General features: G+C 30.5%; 2 protein-coding genes across 2 annotated transcripts in view; one reads left to right on the top strand and one right to left on the bottom strand.

Moving 5' to 3' along the window:
* Positions 1–2,261: 2,261 nt before the first annotated feature.
* The window catches only part of LOC129948543 (protein gone early), a 70,089-nt gene continuing 55,333 nt past the window's right edge, over positions 2,262–17,017 (bottom strand). The window contains exons 6-17 of the mRNA XM_056059587.1: positions 9,922–10,042; positions 9,768–9,861; positions 8,776–8,824; positions 4,708–4,859; positions 4,513–4,640; positions 4,349–4,452; positions 4,179–4,282; positions 3,937–4,116; positions 3,684–3,868; positions 3,464–3,586; positions 2,739–3,221; positions 2,262–2,658 (exon numbers count right to left, since the gene is read on the bottom strand). Coding sequence (XP_055915562.1) covers positions 2,571–2,658; positions 2,739–3,221; positions 3,464–3,586; positions 3,684–3,868; positions 3,937–4,116; positions 4,179–4,282; positions 4,349–4,452; positions 4,513–4,640; positions 4,708–4,859; positions 8,776–8,824; positions 9,768–9,861; positions 9,922–10,042 — 1,811 coding nt within the window. The 3' untranslated portion in view covers positions 2,262–2,570. The remainder of the gene's footprint in view (positions 2,659–2,738; positions 3,222–3,463; positions 3,587–3,683; positions 3,869–3,936; positions 4,117–4,178; positions 4,283–4,348; positions 4,453–4,512; positions 4,641–4,707; positions 4,860–8,775; positions 8,825–9,767; positions 9,862–9,921; positions 10,043–17,017) is intronic.
* Positions 10,340–12,148, top strand: LOC129948544 (uncharacterized). Its single transcript, XM_056059589.1, has 3 exons — positions 10,340–10,595; positions 10,652–11,414; positions 11,494–12,148. The coding sequence occupies exons 1-3, from the start codon at positions 10,581–10,583 to the stop codon at positions 11,742–11,744; spliced, it is 1,029 nt and encodes a 342-aa protein (XP_055915564.1). The 5' UTR covers positions 10,340–10,580; the 3' UTR covers positions 11,745–12,148.

Here is a 17,017-nt window from a genome sequence, read left to right as displayed (position 1 = left end):
TTCTGAAGTTGGGCGTAGTCAAAATTTCATTGCGTTTAAAGAATCGGGATTTGAAGAAACTTTGGATATTTACTGATGAAATATTCGTCTCCTTGAAGAATATTTCTAGAGTTTTCCTTTTTTAAATTAAACAACTTCTTCATACGTTTAACAAAAACAAAGTAACAATAAATAATTTTATTTCAAAGTCAAAACATACATGTTTCGAAAAAACATACGTGATCATATATAATTAGAATAGTAGGTTTTATATAAAGTGTTTTTCATTTCTTACTAAAACTTTATTTGCTAAAAACTAAATAATCTAAATTAATTTTGAAAATTTAATATTCTTTGCAAGAGGTTAAGGTTTAGTAAAAATATCTGTAATCATATTGTTTGTATCTATTGTGCTTAAAGTGATTTGCTTATGAATAATTGTTTCTCTTACAAAATGATGACGAACTTGAATGTGTTTTGTACGTTGTCTTTAAGCTTCATTCAATACCTCTTAACCACAACGCTTCTTGCACTGAGAATCCTAAAGCCATATAGTCAGCTTCACAGGTCGATAATGCTGTAGTTGTTTGTTTTTTAGATCCCCAAGAAATCGCTCCACCTTGACTGAGAAACACGTAGCCTGTGATTGACTTTGTCTCATATAGATCATTGGCATAGTCAGCATCACAGAAACCTTTTACATTAAATTCTTCTGATTTGAAATAGTTCAATTTGTGGTCAATTGTTCCTTTTAGGTATCGCAACACACGTTTTGCTGCCTTCCAATGTTCATGTCTGGGGTTATTGTTGAAACGACTGAGTAGGTTTAATGCATAACATTTATCGGGACGAGTTAACTGTGCAGCAAACAAAAAACTTTCTATTAAATCTTGGTAGGGAATTTTAGCCTTTTCTCATTCCTCTTCTTTTGTTGATGAACTTTGTTCTTTGCTGAATTTAACATTGGAATCTAAGGGTGTACACGATTGCATGCTAAAACGTTCAAGCATTTTTAAAATGTATTGTTTTTGATTTATTGACATTTTTTTCTAAAAATCATATTCTAAATGTAGTCCCAAAAAAGTCTTAGCTGGTCCAAGCACTTTCAATTTAAAATTTTCTTGAAAATGTTGTACTTATTTTATTCTTGAAACTTCATTTTTCCAAAGACCAAAAATGTCATCTACGTATACTATGAAAATTAAAAAATCTTCAGAACCGTGGTCAAAAACATAAATACATTGATCTGTTTGCAACTGCTTGAATCCAAATAGTTTCGATACTTCAGGTAACTTCTTGTTCCACATTCTTGACGATTGTTCAAGTCCGTAAATTGGCTTGTGAAGTTTTATGACTTAACCTTCTGGTATATCGAGACCCTCTGGAGCTTTTAAATAAATCTCCTCTTCAAGATCAGCTTGCAAAAAAGATGTTTCTGCATCCAAGTGATCAATATGTAAGTCTTTCTTCAATGCCAATGATAAAAGATAACGCATCAAGTTATATCTTATAACTGGTGAATAAGTCTCTTGATAATCCACTCCACTACGTCGTCCACATCCTCGTGCTACAAGTCTTGCCTTGTATGTTGATATTTCACCTTTTTGTTGATTTTATATAAAGTATTTATATACTCACAACAACCTAGCCCTTATACCAAATCCTTTAGTGAGCTCAAGAAGAGGGGTTGCATTGCCCATACATATTTCACTGTCTATATGAACTGTGAGCAACCAAACCATTTCATTATATTTCAGTTGGAATATTGGCCTTATTTCGCTCTCTGGTAGTGAAATAAATCCAAACATATTTGTTACGCTTGTTTGACGTCTCGAATTTTGGGCGATCTGACATTTTTTTCTTTAATTTTTGCGTTTAGGCGATAAAATTAAAAGTTTTGTCAAAATGCCCAAATGTTGAAACACATGATATCTTTTGGATGATATTTGAAAATTGATTTGGGCAGTATGTCATCGTCATTGAAATTGGGTTTTGTGGCATTTTCTTCTGAAAAAGTTTTTGGGCGATAGACATTTATAACATGTTTGCTATATTTTATTGGACAATACGATCGAACGTTTCTTTTTATTTCGAATGTCATAAAACCCAGGACAACAAATACAAATTTAGAATATTTTGGGCCTTATGAAATTATGGCAATATGGTTTTGGGCGAAAACGCCACATAAACGCGACCTAACGCCATATTTAACTTCTCAGATACAATGCTTTAAAATTTGTTCAAATACAAATTTATGTAAATAAATTCTAAAAAAAACAACATTTTGTAGTTAGAACTAGATTTTATTTTTGTTTTTAATAAATTTTCCAATTGGATTTCAGTCTGCTTAATTTTTTTATAAATGGCCATTTATTTCTTACACTATTTTTTTTTATTTAAGGCATCTTAAGAACTAGTAGCGACTTTAGTTGTGTTGGGAATGACATTTTTTATGAATACATTAACAATTTTATTTTATTTTTTTAAATACGTTAAAACTATTTAAATAATAACTTAAAAACATTTTGTAGGCATTTTAGGTTAATTTCAATATAAATATTAAAACTGACCAATTTTATAATAATTTACTTCTATAATATTTTTGTGCATGTGTTTTCATTGACAGAACAACTTGAAGACCTTGGTAGGAATTGAATGTGTCTCCACGTGGCATTAAATCTTTAAAATAAAAAAAAAAACCCATATAATTATTATAATTTAATAAGTTAATTGTTTTTATATTATTTTTTATAACTTACAAATGCATTTCTGCAAGTTTTTTCTCAACATGTGGTTTTATCCTGGCATAGTCCTTGTCAGCAATTGGTGTACTACAATGCTTCTGCATGTATGCTAGGGTAAATAGTTCATTTTCATTTAAAGATCGTAGTCCAGGAAGCCTCTTGCGATTGGTAAGCTGCAAGTTTTCATAAGTCAAGCTTGGATCTATTGAAGCTCCAGTAATTGGAGCTGCACCATCTATGGATTCAATAAATCTTGTCAGAGCCTTAGCTGTTATCCTTGCTGCACTCATTATAGTATGGAAGGAACTTAAGGCATTTTCAGATAATTCAATATCGCCTGTGACATCTTCCATGCAATGTGCATTTATTTTAAAAACACTCTCTTCCATGGAGTCCGATGATGATTTTGAACTAAATCGGTACTGATTTTCAAATATGGATACTGTTTCGATGAGTTTTTCAACTATGTCTGCTCCAACTCGTGCGAAGTTTACCGGACTGCAAATAAAGTTTCTATTAGATTTTAACAGAAATAGTGTAACATTATATTAAACAGTGTTGATGTTTAACAGTGCGAAAGTTTTACAGTGTTGAAGTTTGGCATGTGAAAGTTTTACAGTATAATTTTTTTATAGTGTAAACGTATAGAGGACAGTGAGAAAATTTAAGAGTGTAAAAGTGGAACACGAAAAGGTATGAGATTGAAAGTTTCAAAGTGTAAAAATGTGAATGGAACTTACATTGGATATCTATAGTCATAATATTTTGATTGTGAAAGATGCTTTGATATTAATATCATATTCAGAGTGGTAGAGTAGGTAATAGGTTTAACATTATCGGTGGCATACATGTCCAAAATGATCCTGCAAAAAGATTAGTATGTATTTTTAGATATTCAGTAAGAAACTTACTTACAAAAAGGCTATAATGTATATTTAAATATTAAAAAATTGTACTCACATATCAATGATACTTTGTGATTTTAATTTATCTTGCAATCTTAGTTTTCTAAACTTCCAAATTGATTCTAAATGCTCAACAAAGTAAAGATTATACAACATCAAACTTTTATAATATTCATCGATATAAGATTTAGTTTGAAGAATTTCTGTTGGTATTCCAATTTGAAGTCTTGTTGACGCTAACTAAAATTGTACAGAATTCTCTTTAAGAAATATTTCTTTAATATATTTTTGTAAACTATTTAGCAAACCTTGTCATGGATGAATGTCTTCAAAGCAGGCTCAATCCAGTTAGCTTCTAAAATTGAACTTGCCACTTGGTTGCGAAGTGTGTAGAACATCAATTGCATAAACTCATCATTGCCATAAGTTTTATTGGGAAATGAATATGTTTTTTGTCGATAGAGATTTACTTGACTTTCACTTTCTGACTATTAAGGGATAGAAATATTAACACTTATATTGATTGTTTGAATTATTGATTGTTGTTTACCTTAAGAAGATCTGGGTTTTCCCGTAAGGCATCTACAGAAAATGGCAGCCAGTCACGAACTATTTTTGCACAGACCATCCATCGAGGGTATCTTGCCGTCTTTCCTACATTCATACAAATTTTAAAATCTTATCACATTTAATGGGACAAAAAACAATTTTCTATCTTACCATAAACCGCATTATCGAAATTCTCAATAAGAATTCGATATTCCTTTGATAGATGTGGTAAGATCTTTCTTGCTAGGGACCAAATTATGAAATTATTCAGTGGCCTAAATAAAATTAAAACAATTTAATTTAAAAGAATTTAAAATAAAATTTAAAATTCATACTTCTTATCCGATGTTGAAACAACAATTGACATCTCATGTAAGACATCCAAATCACGAACTAAGACCTCTGTTTCGTCTGTGATTTTGATTTGCGGAAATATAGCTTGTAGTGATTCAAATATCGGAAGCTATTGAATGGATTTATTTGAAAACACATAAATATTTGTAAGTAATTTATTATTTTATCTTGCTTACCGATGGAGCAATAACTTTAATTTCTTGAATCGTTTTAATTTCATTGAGTCTCCTTTGACTAGATGATTGTACTGATAGAATATTATTTACAATACGTTTTTCGTAGTGAAATATTTCATCGGCAAAAAGTTCAGCTTCTTGAGTCACAACTCCTGTAAAATTCAAAATTAAAATGAATTTGAGATACTTTGTATTTAATAGAATTTGTACAAATATTTGAGTAAAAAAAGCCCAACAAATGATAACTGTATTCATAAAAAGTTATTTTAAATATTTTTGTTTATTTAAGTTTATCCAGAAGGAAACTCTTATTTCAAATAATATTTTTTATTAATTAGAAATATTTTACAAAAAAAAGATAGTTCCATCCAACTTTAAAGTGTGAAATTTGTATTTATGTTAAGTTATTTGAATAATTTCAAAAGAAACAACTTTTTTAGGTTATAAAACAAAGAACCAAAAAAGATAACTTAAGCTTATAAATTTTGTATGGAAATAGAAACCAAAAAATAATTTTTAAGACTTATTTCGAGCGCAACATATCCATTAACAATAAATTGTTTGTTAATTTTCAATAATTATGTTGGACTTTCTTCATTTGACTTTATCTGAAGTTTACAAAAACCTTGAATGTAATTCTTTTATGTTCTTCAAAAATGTTTAGAGTTTATTTTAAGTGCTTATTCAGAATCTAAACTGTGTTCAGACTCAGATGTACCCGTTTTCAACAAATGTTCTAATATATTCCAAAACTTGATGTTATAACCTTTCGTTGCATGAATGCGTAATTAGAACAAAAATTGCTTTGATACTATTTGCGTTTTTCTGATAAAAACCATTTACAACCTTCAACTTTCTTCTAAGGTTAATATATGGCAAATGATGATTGGAAAACATTTTATTTTATTGAAAAAACTACGGACAAAGATCAATAAGGTCTACAAAAATATAACTATTCTACCACATGACATAATCATTTTGACTGAAACTTGGCTAAACAATACAGACGTCATAGATACTGCTTAACCTTATTATACCCGCGCATTGGTCTGTTGGACCGTAAAATTACTTTTTCTCAAATATTTTAGTAACGGTGTAATTTAGCAATTTAATTTATGCATTAAATTAAAAAAAAAACTAATAAAGACTTGTTTTATTTCTTTATTAATATGTTATTTTATAGATTAAAAAAAAATAATAATAATATTCGAAGTAGAAGAGAAATTACGGGCTTTTTAGTTTCGGTCCGAGAGACCGTATTATTTTTTTTGACATAAGCACTGTAGGAGGAGGGCTTTTGCTTGCCGTGAAAAATTGCTTTATATGCACTTTGGTTGACGACTTTCATCAATCTGATGTAGAAATGATTTGCATAAAAGTTAAAACTGAGACAGGACTACTATACATTTTCTCCACATATATATCTCCTAACAACGTTTATGAAAACTTAATTGATTGCATAGACAAAATAAATGATCAAATTGAACCACAAGACGAGTTACTAGTCTTAGGAGATTTCAATCTTCCAAACTTGATCTGGACTAAACAGACGCATGAGAGCTATCTATCTCCTATAAACATGTCCTCTACCAACGAATTTTTGACAATTGAAGGTCTTTCCTCATTTGTACTAAACCATTTTAATAGGATTGCCAACAACCTCAACAAAATATTGGACCTTATATTCTTCTCAGACACACTCAATGCTGATATTACTGTAAATTCGACCAATACCCTACTTGTCGAAGAAAACCAACATCACCCAGCATTAGATCTACCTTTTAATTTAAATGCATGTAAAACATTACTAAAAAAATGCAGACTTAATGAACTTTTAAACCTGTTATGTAATGGTAACTGGAATCATTTGTTTGAGAACTGTGACATTAATGCTATGTGCTATAAATTCTACTGTCTTTTCTTTAACTTTTTTTATGGGACCACACCATTGCTAAAACCGCACAATATTTCTAAATCTCCTCCATGGTTTGACTCTTGCCTAAAAAAAACTTAAAAAATAAAAGAAACAAGGCCAGGATTAAATATAATAAAAAAAGCTGAAGTAGCGAACTCCTGTCAAACAAGTGAGTCATTGGCCTTGTCACAACATTTCCCTACCTTCTTATATTTTGAAAAAATGCGCATCCTATTTATCCTATCTTCTTCATATTTTTTTTTAATAAACGGCTCAAATCATCAACTTTTCCTGAAATTTGCAAGAGTTCGTGCATAACACTGATACTGATTCGTTTGAAAAACAGAAAAAAGTTGACTGTGTCTTCACAGACTTCAGTAAGGCCTTTGATAAATTGTGCCATAAAACATTAACATCCAAAAATGAATTCCAAGGCTTTAACGATAAATTTGTTAGTTGGGTTTCGTCGTACTTATATAATAGATTATACAGTGTAGTTTTTAGAAATGCGCGGTCATCATACTTTTATATCAACTCTGTCGTACCACAAGGTAGCCACTTATGTTCTGTACTGTTTATTTTGTACGTTAAAGACCTACCTTCTATTATAAAACACTCATCTGTTTTAATTTACACTGATAACATTAAAATTTTCAAACGTATTGACTTACTTGACGACTGTTCACCCCTACAAGATAATCTCAATAGTTTTTGCGAATGGTGTTTTATAAATAAGCTTTATTTAAACATATCCACATGTAAATCAATGTTTTTTACACGCAAACAAAATGTTTTGACTTTCAATTATCGATTAGATTCTTCTTAATTGGCTAAACTCTCTACTTTCTCTGACCTAGGTTTTATTCTTGACTTAAAATTAACTTCTACAAATCATTATGACTGTATTATTGAAAAAGCAAATAAGACACTCGGATTTATAAAACGGTTTTCACATGATTTTCTTAAACTTCTTTATAAAACATTTGTACGACCACTATTGGAATATATGGGTTCCCTTTTATTCAGTCCATTTAAACAGAATAGAAGGAGTACAAAGAACATTCATGCGCTTCTGCCTCCGTTTCTTCCCATGGTCCTATAGGCTTGAACTTCCACCGTACAATCATAGACTCACACTCATAAATCTTCCATCGCTTTCTAAACACAGAGAGTACATTCAGCTGTGCTTTATTATAAAATTAATCAATGGGCAGTCATATCACCATCTATTTTGGAACAATTAAACTTTATTTATAGCCGTTTATGTATTGGAAGACAAGTTCCTTTACGTCCTACATCAAGCAGATCGAACTATGGTAAAATCAGTCCCCTCAACCAATTGATTTCAGTTCACAACAAGTTTTACTTTTTGGTAAATTCCGTAAGAAAGAAAAACATTTAAAGTACATTTTTTCAACACTTCAGTTTAGCTTTTTTTTGCAAATTGCTTATAGCATTGTTAATCTTTAAATCTAAGAATAAATGTAATATTAGTCTTAAGTTCTAACGTTAGTTTGTTTACCGAATTCAATTAATAAATAAACTACTTCGAAACTTAAGAAGTTGTTTCAAAAACCTGACGTAATAGATTGATTTTGAAGTCAGATTCGACTTAAAGCCATCTAAAACTTTTATAAAATTATAATTTGATTGCTACATTGGCCATTGGTATCAATCTAAAAAGCTGAAATTTGGACTGAAGTACCTAATATATTACCAATCTCTTATCTTCTTGTTTCAGGCTTTACAAACCTGGTATCGGTAGCAATTACATTTATTTATCAATAGAAAAAACACATTTTTATCTACTTCAATACAAAATTTAAAATATAATCCTTTCTAGTACATTTTTAATAAAAAAAAATTCAAAACTAATTTTAAACAAAAGAATTTCTGTGATCGTTTTGGAATAAAAAATAATAGTATTTCCAAAGTAAAAGATTTCATATTACTGTCCTTAAGAAAAGTATCTACTTAATAGGTATTTACTTTGCTTAGTTTCACATCGCATCTAAGTTAAATAATTTAATATTCGCGTACAAAAATTTAAATCTACCTCTCAATAAAATAATACATCTCTAATTAATTTTAATTAACCTTAAATTTTGTTTTCGTTTTATTAAATAATATTTCAATATTAATTATTGACTCACCCATATTAATGGCAAAATCACGAAGCAACATTTTATATGCAACAACAACCTACAAAAACAAAACAAAAAATAAATTTATTCAAAAGAATATTTGGTAACAGTTTTAAAAAAATTGAATAGTAACTTTTTTTACAAATAAATTAATAAGTTGGCTCAACATCTTGAAAATCTTAACAAAACTTAAACTTTAATTTTTGATTGTATAGTTTTGAACGACAATTTGGCGTATTTAAGAAACATCATTTTTTGAAAATTTTTAGACCAACAATATTGGAATTTATCAAACTTTTTTTTAACTGAATTAATTAACAAGTTATGCTTAAAACAGTTTGTTTGTAATAACAATATTTGTGATCATTTATAAAATAAATGAACTTCATAAAATCAAGTTCCAAGAAACATTTTCAAAAATAAATATGTATGTTCATAAACATAAACATAAACAAAACAACGCATCTATAATAATTAAGATTCAATCATAGTTATATTAATTTTTAAATGACCTTAAAATATGGAAACATGAAAAGAATAATTAATTGACATAATGAAATTATTTATTTATAAATTTTAGTTTAGTTTTAATAAATTTGGATTTGGAGTTAGAGTTTTTAGGAATATGGTGTGAAATATTATGACACTAAATTCCATGACCTTATGGTCAATGAAAAGTGAAAGGTTGGCAATGAAAATTTCGTTCAGGATCAGTCAATACAATAGGTGATTAAAAATTCAAAACCATTCAAATCAAATGTTTCGTATTTGTTTGCATCTTAAGACTTATACATTTTTGAATAATTGGTGGGCGTAAACCATGACGTTTTATTTCTTCTTCAGTTTTTCTCTTCTCTAAATGTAAGTTTAAATTGGAACTAAAAGATGATATTGATGCTTTAGTCTTGAATTGACACTTACGAGTACGTTTCAATATTCTATAAGTTTTGTTAAGTATTGACTAACAATTTTGAATGTACATTAAAGAAATATTAACTTACCTCATCACTGCTGTCAACATTGTAGAAAAATTCATCGGGAAGTCCCACATCTCCAGCATCAAGAGTTATAATATAATCATAAGGTTCATTATATCTAAGAAAAAATATAACTTTATTCAACTAATATGCAACATAATTATAAGGATGTACTAACCTATTTTCTACAGACATTTTAAAGTAGGGAAATACTCCATGATGTGTTTGAGCATAAACCAATGCCTTTCGGTATTCCCAAAACTGGAGACGATTCCCATCGCGAAGAGCTTGCCAACCATCTGAAAGAACAAAAGACTTGTCTCAGAATAATTTTCTCAAATAGATTTAGTGACTAAGAACTTAAATCTAAATAAATTTCGGTTCCTGCTAATTGATTTCATCTGACAATCAAATCAAGATTTTTATTTTGAAGGTGATGCTTGAGTATTGACGTCGTCGATGAAACGAGTGGTTTATGGTATAGTATCGAAATTCCCCAAATGCAATAAATAAAGTCTATCGAAATAACATACAAATTTGCACCTTTCGGGAGTTTTTTTTTTAACTTTTGCTTTCCTAAAGAGCAATTAGTACATTTAAATTTATTATATTATTTTTGGCAATACTGATGGTTTCCGAAAAACTTTGTGTATAAGTTAAGATTTAATATTTTTATTTTTATTTGCACTTAGAGTTATAATGTTTTTTTTTTTATTTCTTTATGATGAACTTGTTATATGTCTCGTAAACCTAGCCGATATAAAGTTGTTGAAAAACTATTGATAAAGTGTCAGTTTAGATTTAGGATTTGAAGTTGCAGTTTGCTGGATCAACAATATGAAGATATTTTTGGTAAGAATTCATAAAAAAGTAATCATATTTGAGTTAAATAATCAGATTTTGGACAGGAGGTACTTCTGAGCTGCTTCATAGTCTCGGTTTCAGCTAGGCCGGATGTCAGCCTGGGTTATCATTACAACCCTGATTACAATAGTGGATCAAATCTTTTGGCACCGCCACCACAACCAATAGTATCAACATCTTATATCCCAACTGCATCAGGCATTCCTACACCATCTTACGGCTCAACAAACTTTTTGGCACCCAATTATAATGTTGCAGCAGTTTCATCAGCCTCATCTGTTGCCACAACTGGATCTTCAAGTTTTTCCAATGGTTTTACCAGTGGCAATAATAACTTTGGAAATTCTGGCCTTACTGCTGGGCAGTCAATAAGTCAAGGAAGTGCATCAGGATTTGGCCAGGGATACATAGGAAATGCAATCGGAACATCGAATCAGCAATATGGACAGCAAGATCAACAACTACAGGCTCCTATCATAACAAAACATTTCTACATTCACAGTGCTCCCGAGGAGCATGATGATCAAGAAATCGTACGTTACGTAACAATTGGACGTCCCACAACAAATTATCGTGTGGTTTTTATTAACGCACCCTCGTCATCGTCAACGAGAGCTAAAATTATCGCTAAGGTTGCACCTGTTCAAGAACGGACTGCAATTTATCTTCTATCGAAAAAAGAAAATGACTTAGATATAACTACTGATGTTGTTACACCTGCACCAGATCCACAAAATAAGCCTGATGTCTTTTTCATCAAGTACAATACACCTGAAGAAGCTATTCATGCTCAGCATGTAATTCAAGGTGCATATAAATCTTTTTGAAGTGAATTGTGTATACTGTGGAAAAAAATATCAATATTTTTGTTATTTTTCAATTTTAGCTCAATACGATAAATTGGGTGGTTCATCGGATGTCTCAAATGAGGGCAATGTGCAAGTTCAATCAGTTATTGGCAGTGTGGGAAGTCAAGCTAGTGCTGGAGCTAGTTCATCAGCTCAGAGTTCGTCACAGGTGACAGGTATTTCAAGTGGTCAGAACCATATTCAACAAAGTGGAAATGGAAACATTCAGCCACAGACTAGTTATTTACCACCATTAATTTATAGGAGAAGAAGATATTACAGATATTGAAGAAGTCTTTTTCGAAATTAAAACCAGTTCATAAAATTTAAATAATTTAGTAGAAATGGTGTGCTTTTAAATTGTTATTATTTTTATTAAAGTTTAATTTTTTGTTTTCTTACGACTAATATCCGTTGTTTTACGTTATAAATCTTTGTTTTTATTAACCTTTACCCCAAATGATTGTTATCTGATAGAGTGGGTGAATCATAATTTATTTTACTCCAATCCATACAAACTGATTTCTTCTAAGCAGTTAATACGTAAGCTGAAAGAGTATACTTAAATATGAGTGTAAAATTTGGAATAAAAATTAGTGTGTATATGTATCAAAAAAAAGTCCAAGATTAGCAATGCAAAATAAAAATATAAACAAAAATATGAAATATATCTCTAATGTGTATCAAATCTAATATGGTCATTAATAGCTTATTTCTCATCATCTTCTTCAAATTGGATAACTTGAATGTTAAGTTGCGTGGGATGAATAAATTAGAAGAAAGTTATTAGTTCACGTATTTGGTGCGTGGTTGATATGTGTTAATTTATAAAAAAAATACGAAATGAATAATGTTGTAAGTTGGCATACAAAAATCATAATCAATTTGATGATAAATCTATTTCTTAAATTAATTATTCAAAAAGTCATTTATCAAAAAAGAAGCTGAGGAAAGAAAAGGAAACAATTTGTCAAAGAACATGTTTGAAGTTTAGATCTAGTTTATTTATGTTCTTTATTAATTTTCATTGATTAACTAATTTAAGTTGTAAATAATAGCACACAGATCAAGCAAATATTTGCATCTGCATTTTAAATAATAGTCCTAACGCATTCATTAAAGAATTGTCACGTATAGTAGTTTTGAGCCAATCAATGCTTAGTCTTTATCCAAGTCATAAGCTAAGGAAAGAACTTTGTCTCTAATACCAAAAAAAAAGACGTATTCATTTTTGCAACGTTGTTATACTTTAATTTAGCAAAAATATAGTATCCAAAGTCACGTTTTAAACTGAATGACTTTTGATAAATATGCGGCCCTTTTGATCTTCTTCTTTATATTTTTTGTCTTCATTTTTAACGAAATGAATTATTTATTTTATATTCAAATTTAAATGTTAATAAATCATCAGTAGGTATAAGGTCACCATCGATTAAGGAATTTTTTCTTATTGTATATCTAGCTTCGGTTTTCCTTTTTTGGTTAATTGGTAAATTTATGGGCATATGTAATTGATTTATTTGATATAATTATTATGTTAGTATGTATATTTTGTTCTGTTTTTAAAATAGTTTTGTAAAATTAATTGGGTTCATAGCATTCCAAATATGACTTGTTTCTACAGCTGGGACGATTACGGATCTAAATCTGCAAAAATTTCGACTTAAAATAAACTTTACTATAGGTTCGGAAGTTCAAGTGCTAAAATAACAATTCAATGCTTAATACAATGATAGTGAAGGAAGCGCTGTTAGGCTCTGACAAGTACAAGAAGACTCAGATGAGATTATGTTACTCAAAACAAAATTATGTGATGAAATAAAGTAAGGAGATCAGAAACAAAGCTGTCAAAATGAGAATGCCTACAAGATAAAATTTACGGATTGCCAAGATGTGTGCGTGTTTTCACTTATTCATTCTTTAAATCCGTCTACTCACCAAAAGGGAATAATTTTGGCAGTTTACTTGCATACGTCAGACTTTTAGTGGAGTTGATTATCAAGGCAACTAAAAGGCTACACGTGTTTACAATCAACTTTTTGTAGAAACTGTGAGTTTACCGAATGAAAGTCGGTGTATTATTTACGCCAAGGAAATAGTCGGGTACTAAGTGTGTGATTTTTCTACTATAGCAATTTGAAAAAAGGTTCAAATTTGGATGCACCCAGAAGTGTGATCAATTTTTTATTGTTAGCTCAAATATTTTACGATAAAAGTAATTTTTCACTGCAAAGAGTAGTAATTTTGACTTTGAGTAAAATACTTAGAAATAAACTTTACTTGAAAACCTTGATTAAAAATTAAAAAAAATATTGGTTTCAAGCCTATCAAAAATTGTAAATAAAACTTGGTGGAATTTTGTGATTTTCTAATTATTCACTATTTCCAAAGTTTAGAATGCCAATAAGAATAAGTTCATACAAATTTTGGAAATAAATAAGAACTACAGTACTTGACGCTTGTGCTTTTTCATTCAGATGACAAAGCTAAAGGTCAAGTGATTAAAGAAGAGTTTGGGAAATGGTTTGATTTTAACAAAAATTCAAATTTAAACAAAAAATTAAGTAAAAAAAATAAGATGCCAACAACAAAAACACAAATTTATATTCACCACTGAGAAAAATGTCAATTTTAATTATTGGATAAATCATATCTCTATAAATTTGAATCTAATTCACTCACGGCCTTAAAATTAATACTGTGTGACAAAACCAAATTAAACTAGGAAATTAACTTTTGTAGACAAGATATTTTATTAAATTTATGTATCTGTATTTTTAATATCATCCAAAATGTTTGCCTTATGATCTTCCTCACAAATGTATAAATATGGTATAGAAATAAAAATAAAAATTAATATTTTTAATGATTTTCAAATGCATTTAAAAATATGAAAAATAAAAGAATGTGCAAATAAAAACTCCAGCTAAGGCAAATGTTTATGTTTATTCATTCGAATGTAAGTGATGACTATACCGTCGCGTCATGGCCGCAATACCGATCAACCTGTCGCAGAGAAAACCAATAAATAAAAACCAAGAATATATGCATTTTTAATGAAAACAAGACAACTGATTGAAAATATGTTATTTTTTTGTGTGTTTTTTATTTGAAAAATTGGGTGAAGGTCATTACATATGTTTATGAGAATAACGCGAAAAGAAAGAAACAATGGCTGACAAAATCAAAATCACTAAAGTTTTTATTTAAAGAAAAAGAATCAGCAACACAAACAGAAACAAAAAAGAAATAAATAAATATTAATTTGTATGTTAACGAGATCATTTTGTATCACCATTTTGGTTCGGGTAATTAATTAAACTAATGTTTTAAATATCAAATTAATTTTATTCAATCAAGTTCAACTTTAGGCCTAAATTTGGTGGATCGATAGTGTATTAGGTACCAAATACCCCGGATATGAATGTTTTTTATGTTTGTCATTGGAAACTGTTGTTAATCGGAAATTTGTTTTTGGTAATAGTTTTAATTTTAATTTAAGCAAATTTAAAATATATAAACCAGTTCAAAAAATTGTAATAGTTCAATAATACTGCATACGTTTTGTTAAATTTTTCTAGGAAAATGTACCTTTTTTTAGTAAATATTTTTAATATTCTTTACTCCCATAAATAAACTATCAAAATTGAAACTTTAGGGTTTTATAACATGGGGATTAATCTCATTAAAAACATTGAAGAAGAAGTTATACTATTAACACTATACGGATACAACACCATGTCCTTCTCATGACAATGACCAATTTGCACATTACCGGCCTTGTGACCGCTATATTTTCTCAAATTCCTCATTTAAGATCTTAAATCGATTGAGAAGCATATCTTTTACTTACTTACCTATTTAGGTCCTCAGACCTGTTAAGCCAGTTGGGAACCCCTTAAAGGGCATAGGGCCTCTACTACGCCTACGCACCATCGTGTACGGTTTCCGGAGATTTGTTTCAGCTCCCTCCAATTCTTGCCTAGTGACGCTGATTCAACCTCGAGTGTCCTGCGCCATGTGCTTCTCGGTCGTCCAGCTTTTTCTTTCTTCTTGTGTGAGCGGATTCCACTGCATTGCAATGCAGTCGTTACCTTTTCGAAGCGTATTGCCTCTTACGTCTTTGTATTATAGATTCTATCGGTTCCTCATTTGAAATACGGTTTGGCCAGCAAATCCTTAGGATGTAACGAAGACATCTATTTACGAAGGTTTGCAGCTTTCTTGTTATGGCTGAAGTTACCTTCCAAGTGCTGCACCCATAAAGAAGCACAGATTTGACATTAAGCTGATAGAGTTATTCCTCAACATTTTTGACAGCATACCGAACACCGCTTTTGCTTTGCCGATGCCGCATTGACGTCTTTTTCGGTTCCGCCTTTGATGAAAATGATGCTTCCAAGGTATTGAAAGCTCTCCACTTTTTCCACCCGTTGCAAGCAAATATTTATTTGAGAGGAAGGTCAATTTCCGAGGCTGATCATTTTTATTTTACCGGAATTAATTTTCAGCCCCACAACTTCTGCTTCTCTCTTCACACTTGTTGTCATTTGATGGAGATCCATGAAAGAGTAAGCAAACATCATATGCGTAATCCAAGTGCTTTAAATAGGATGTCAAAGTAAATTGGATCCCTCCGCTACATGACAGAGCTGAGCGCAGTACATCCCTTATCACCAACAAAAACAATGTTGGCGACAGAATACAGCCCTGTCTGACTCCGTTTCGGATTTCAAAATCGTTTGACAACCTACCATCGTGCAGAACGTGACACTTGGATCCATCATATGCTGCTTTAATAAAAGCAATTCGTTTTTCTGGTATGCCTCTCCTCCATAAAGCTTACCATATATACTCCCTGTTAACGCTATCAAAGGCCTTCTCGAAGTCGATTAACAGCAGGTGTAGTGGTGATCGATATTCAATGCACTGTTCAAAACTGATCCGCAGGGTGTTAATGTGATCAATACAGGAAGATCCAGCGCAGAATCCCGCTTGTTCGGCATCAAATATGGTCTCCAGGTGTTCTCTGATGCGTTCCAGTATAACTTTTGCTACTATTTTAGCAACGGCTGGTAGAACGCAAATTCCTATCTTTAACTTGGACCCAAATAAAACATTCGTAAGAAGTGGCTTATTGTAATCACGGCCAAGAAATATTTCTTCCCAAATTAATATCTTCCAGTTTTGGTAATAAGAACTCAAAATTCTTAGTACGATAGCACCAGTTGCCCGTTACAATAGCACCATTATAACATTTGAATAAGTATGTTTCATTACAAGGCTTTCGCCAGACCAACAAGCTTTCCAAATCAGAGCAGGCGAAAAAGGACGTAATGACTGAATACGACACGGAATGTATTAACTGAATTTCAAAAACTTTAAGACATAAGCTTCTTTGGAAAATACAGTGTAATATCGTTTTTGAAATATTGAATTACAAATATCGACAAAGATATTTGTATGGGTTTTTGTCAACTCTATGAGCAACAACAACAACATTTTCAGTTATTCCTTAGCATGGCATCACTTACATTTTTCCACCAACTAAATTGTTGCCAG

Source organism: Eupeodes corollae, chromosome 2 (genome assembly GCF_945859685.1).
Source record: "Eupeodes corollae chromosome 2, idEupCoro1.1, whole genome shotgun sequence".
Taxonomy (NCBI): Eukaryota; Metazoa; Arthropoda; class Insecta; order Diptera; family Syrphidae; genus Eupeodes; species Eupeodes corollae.
Note: the sequence above shows the minus strand (reverse complement) of the source record. Positions and strands in the feature narration are given on the sequence as shown.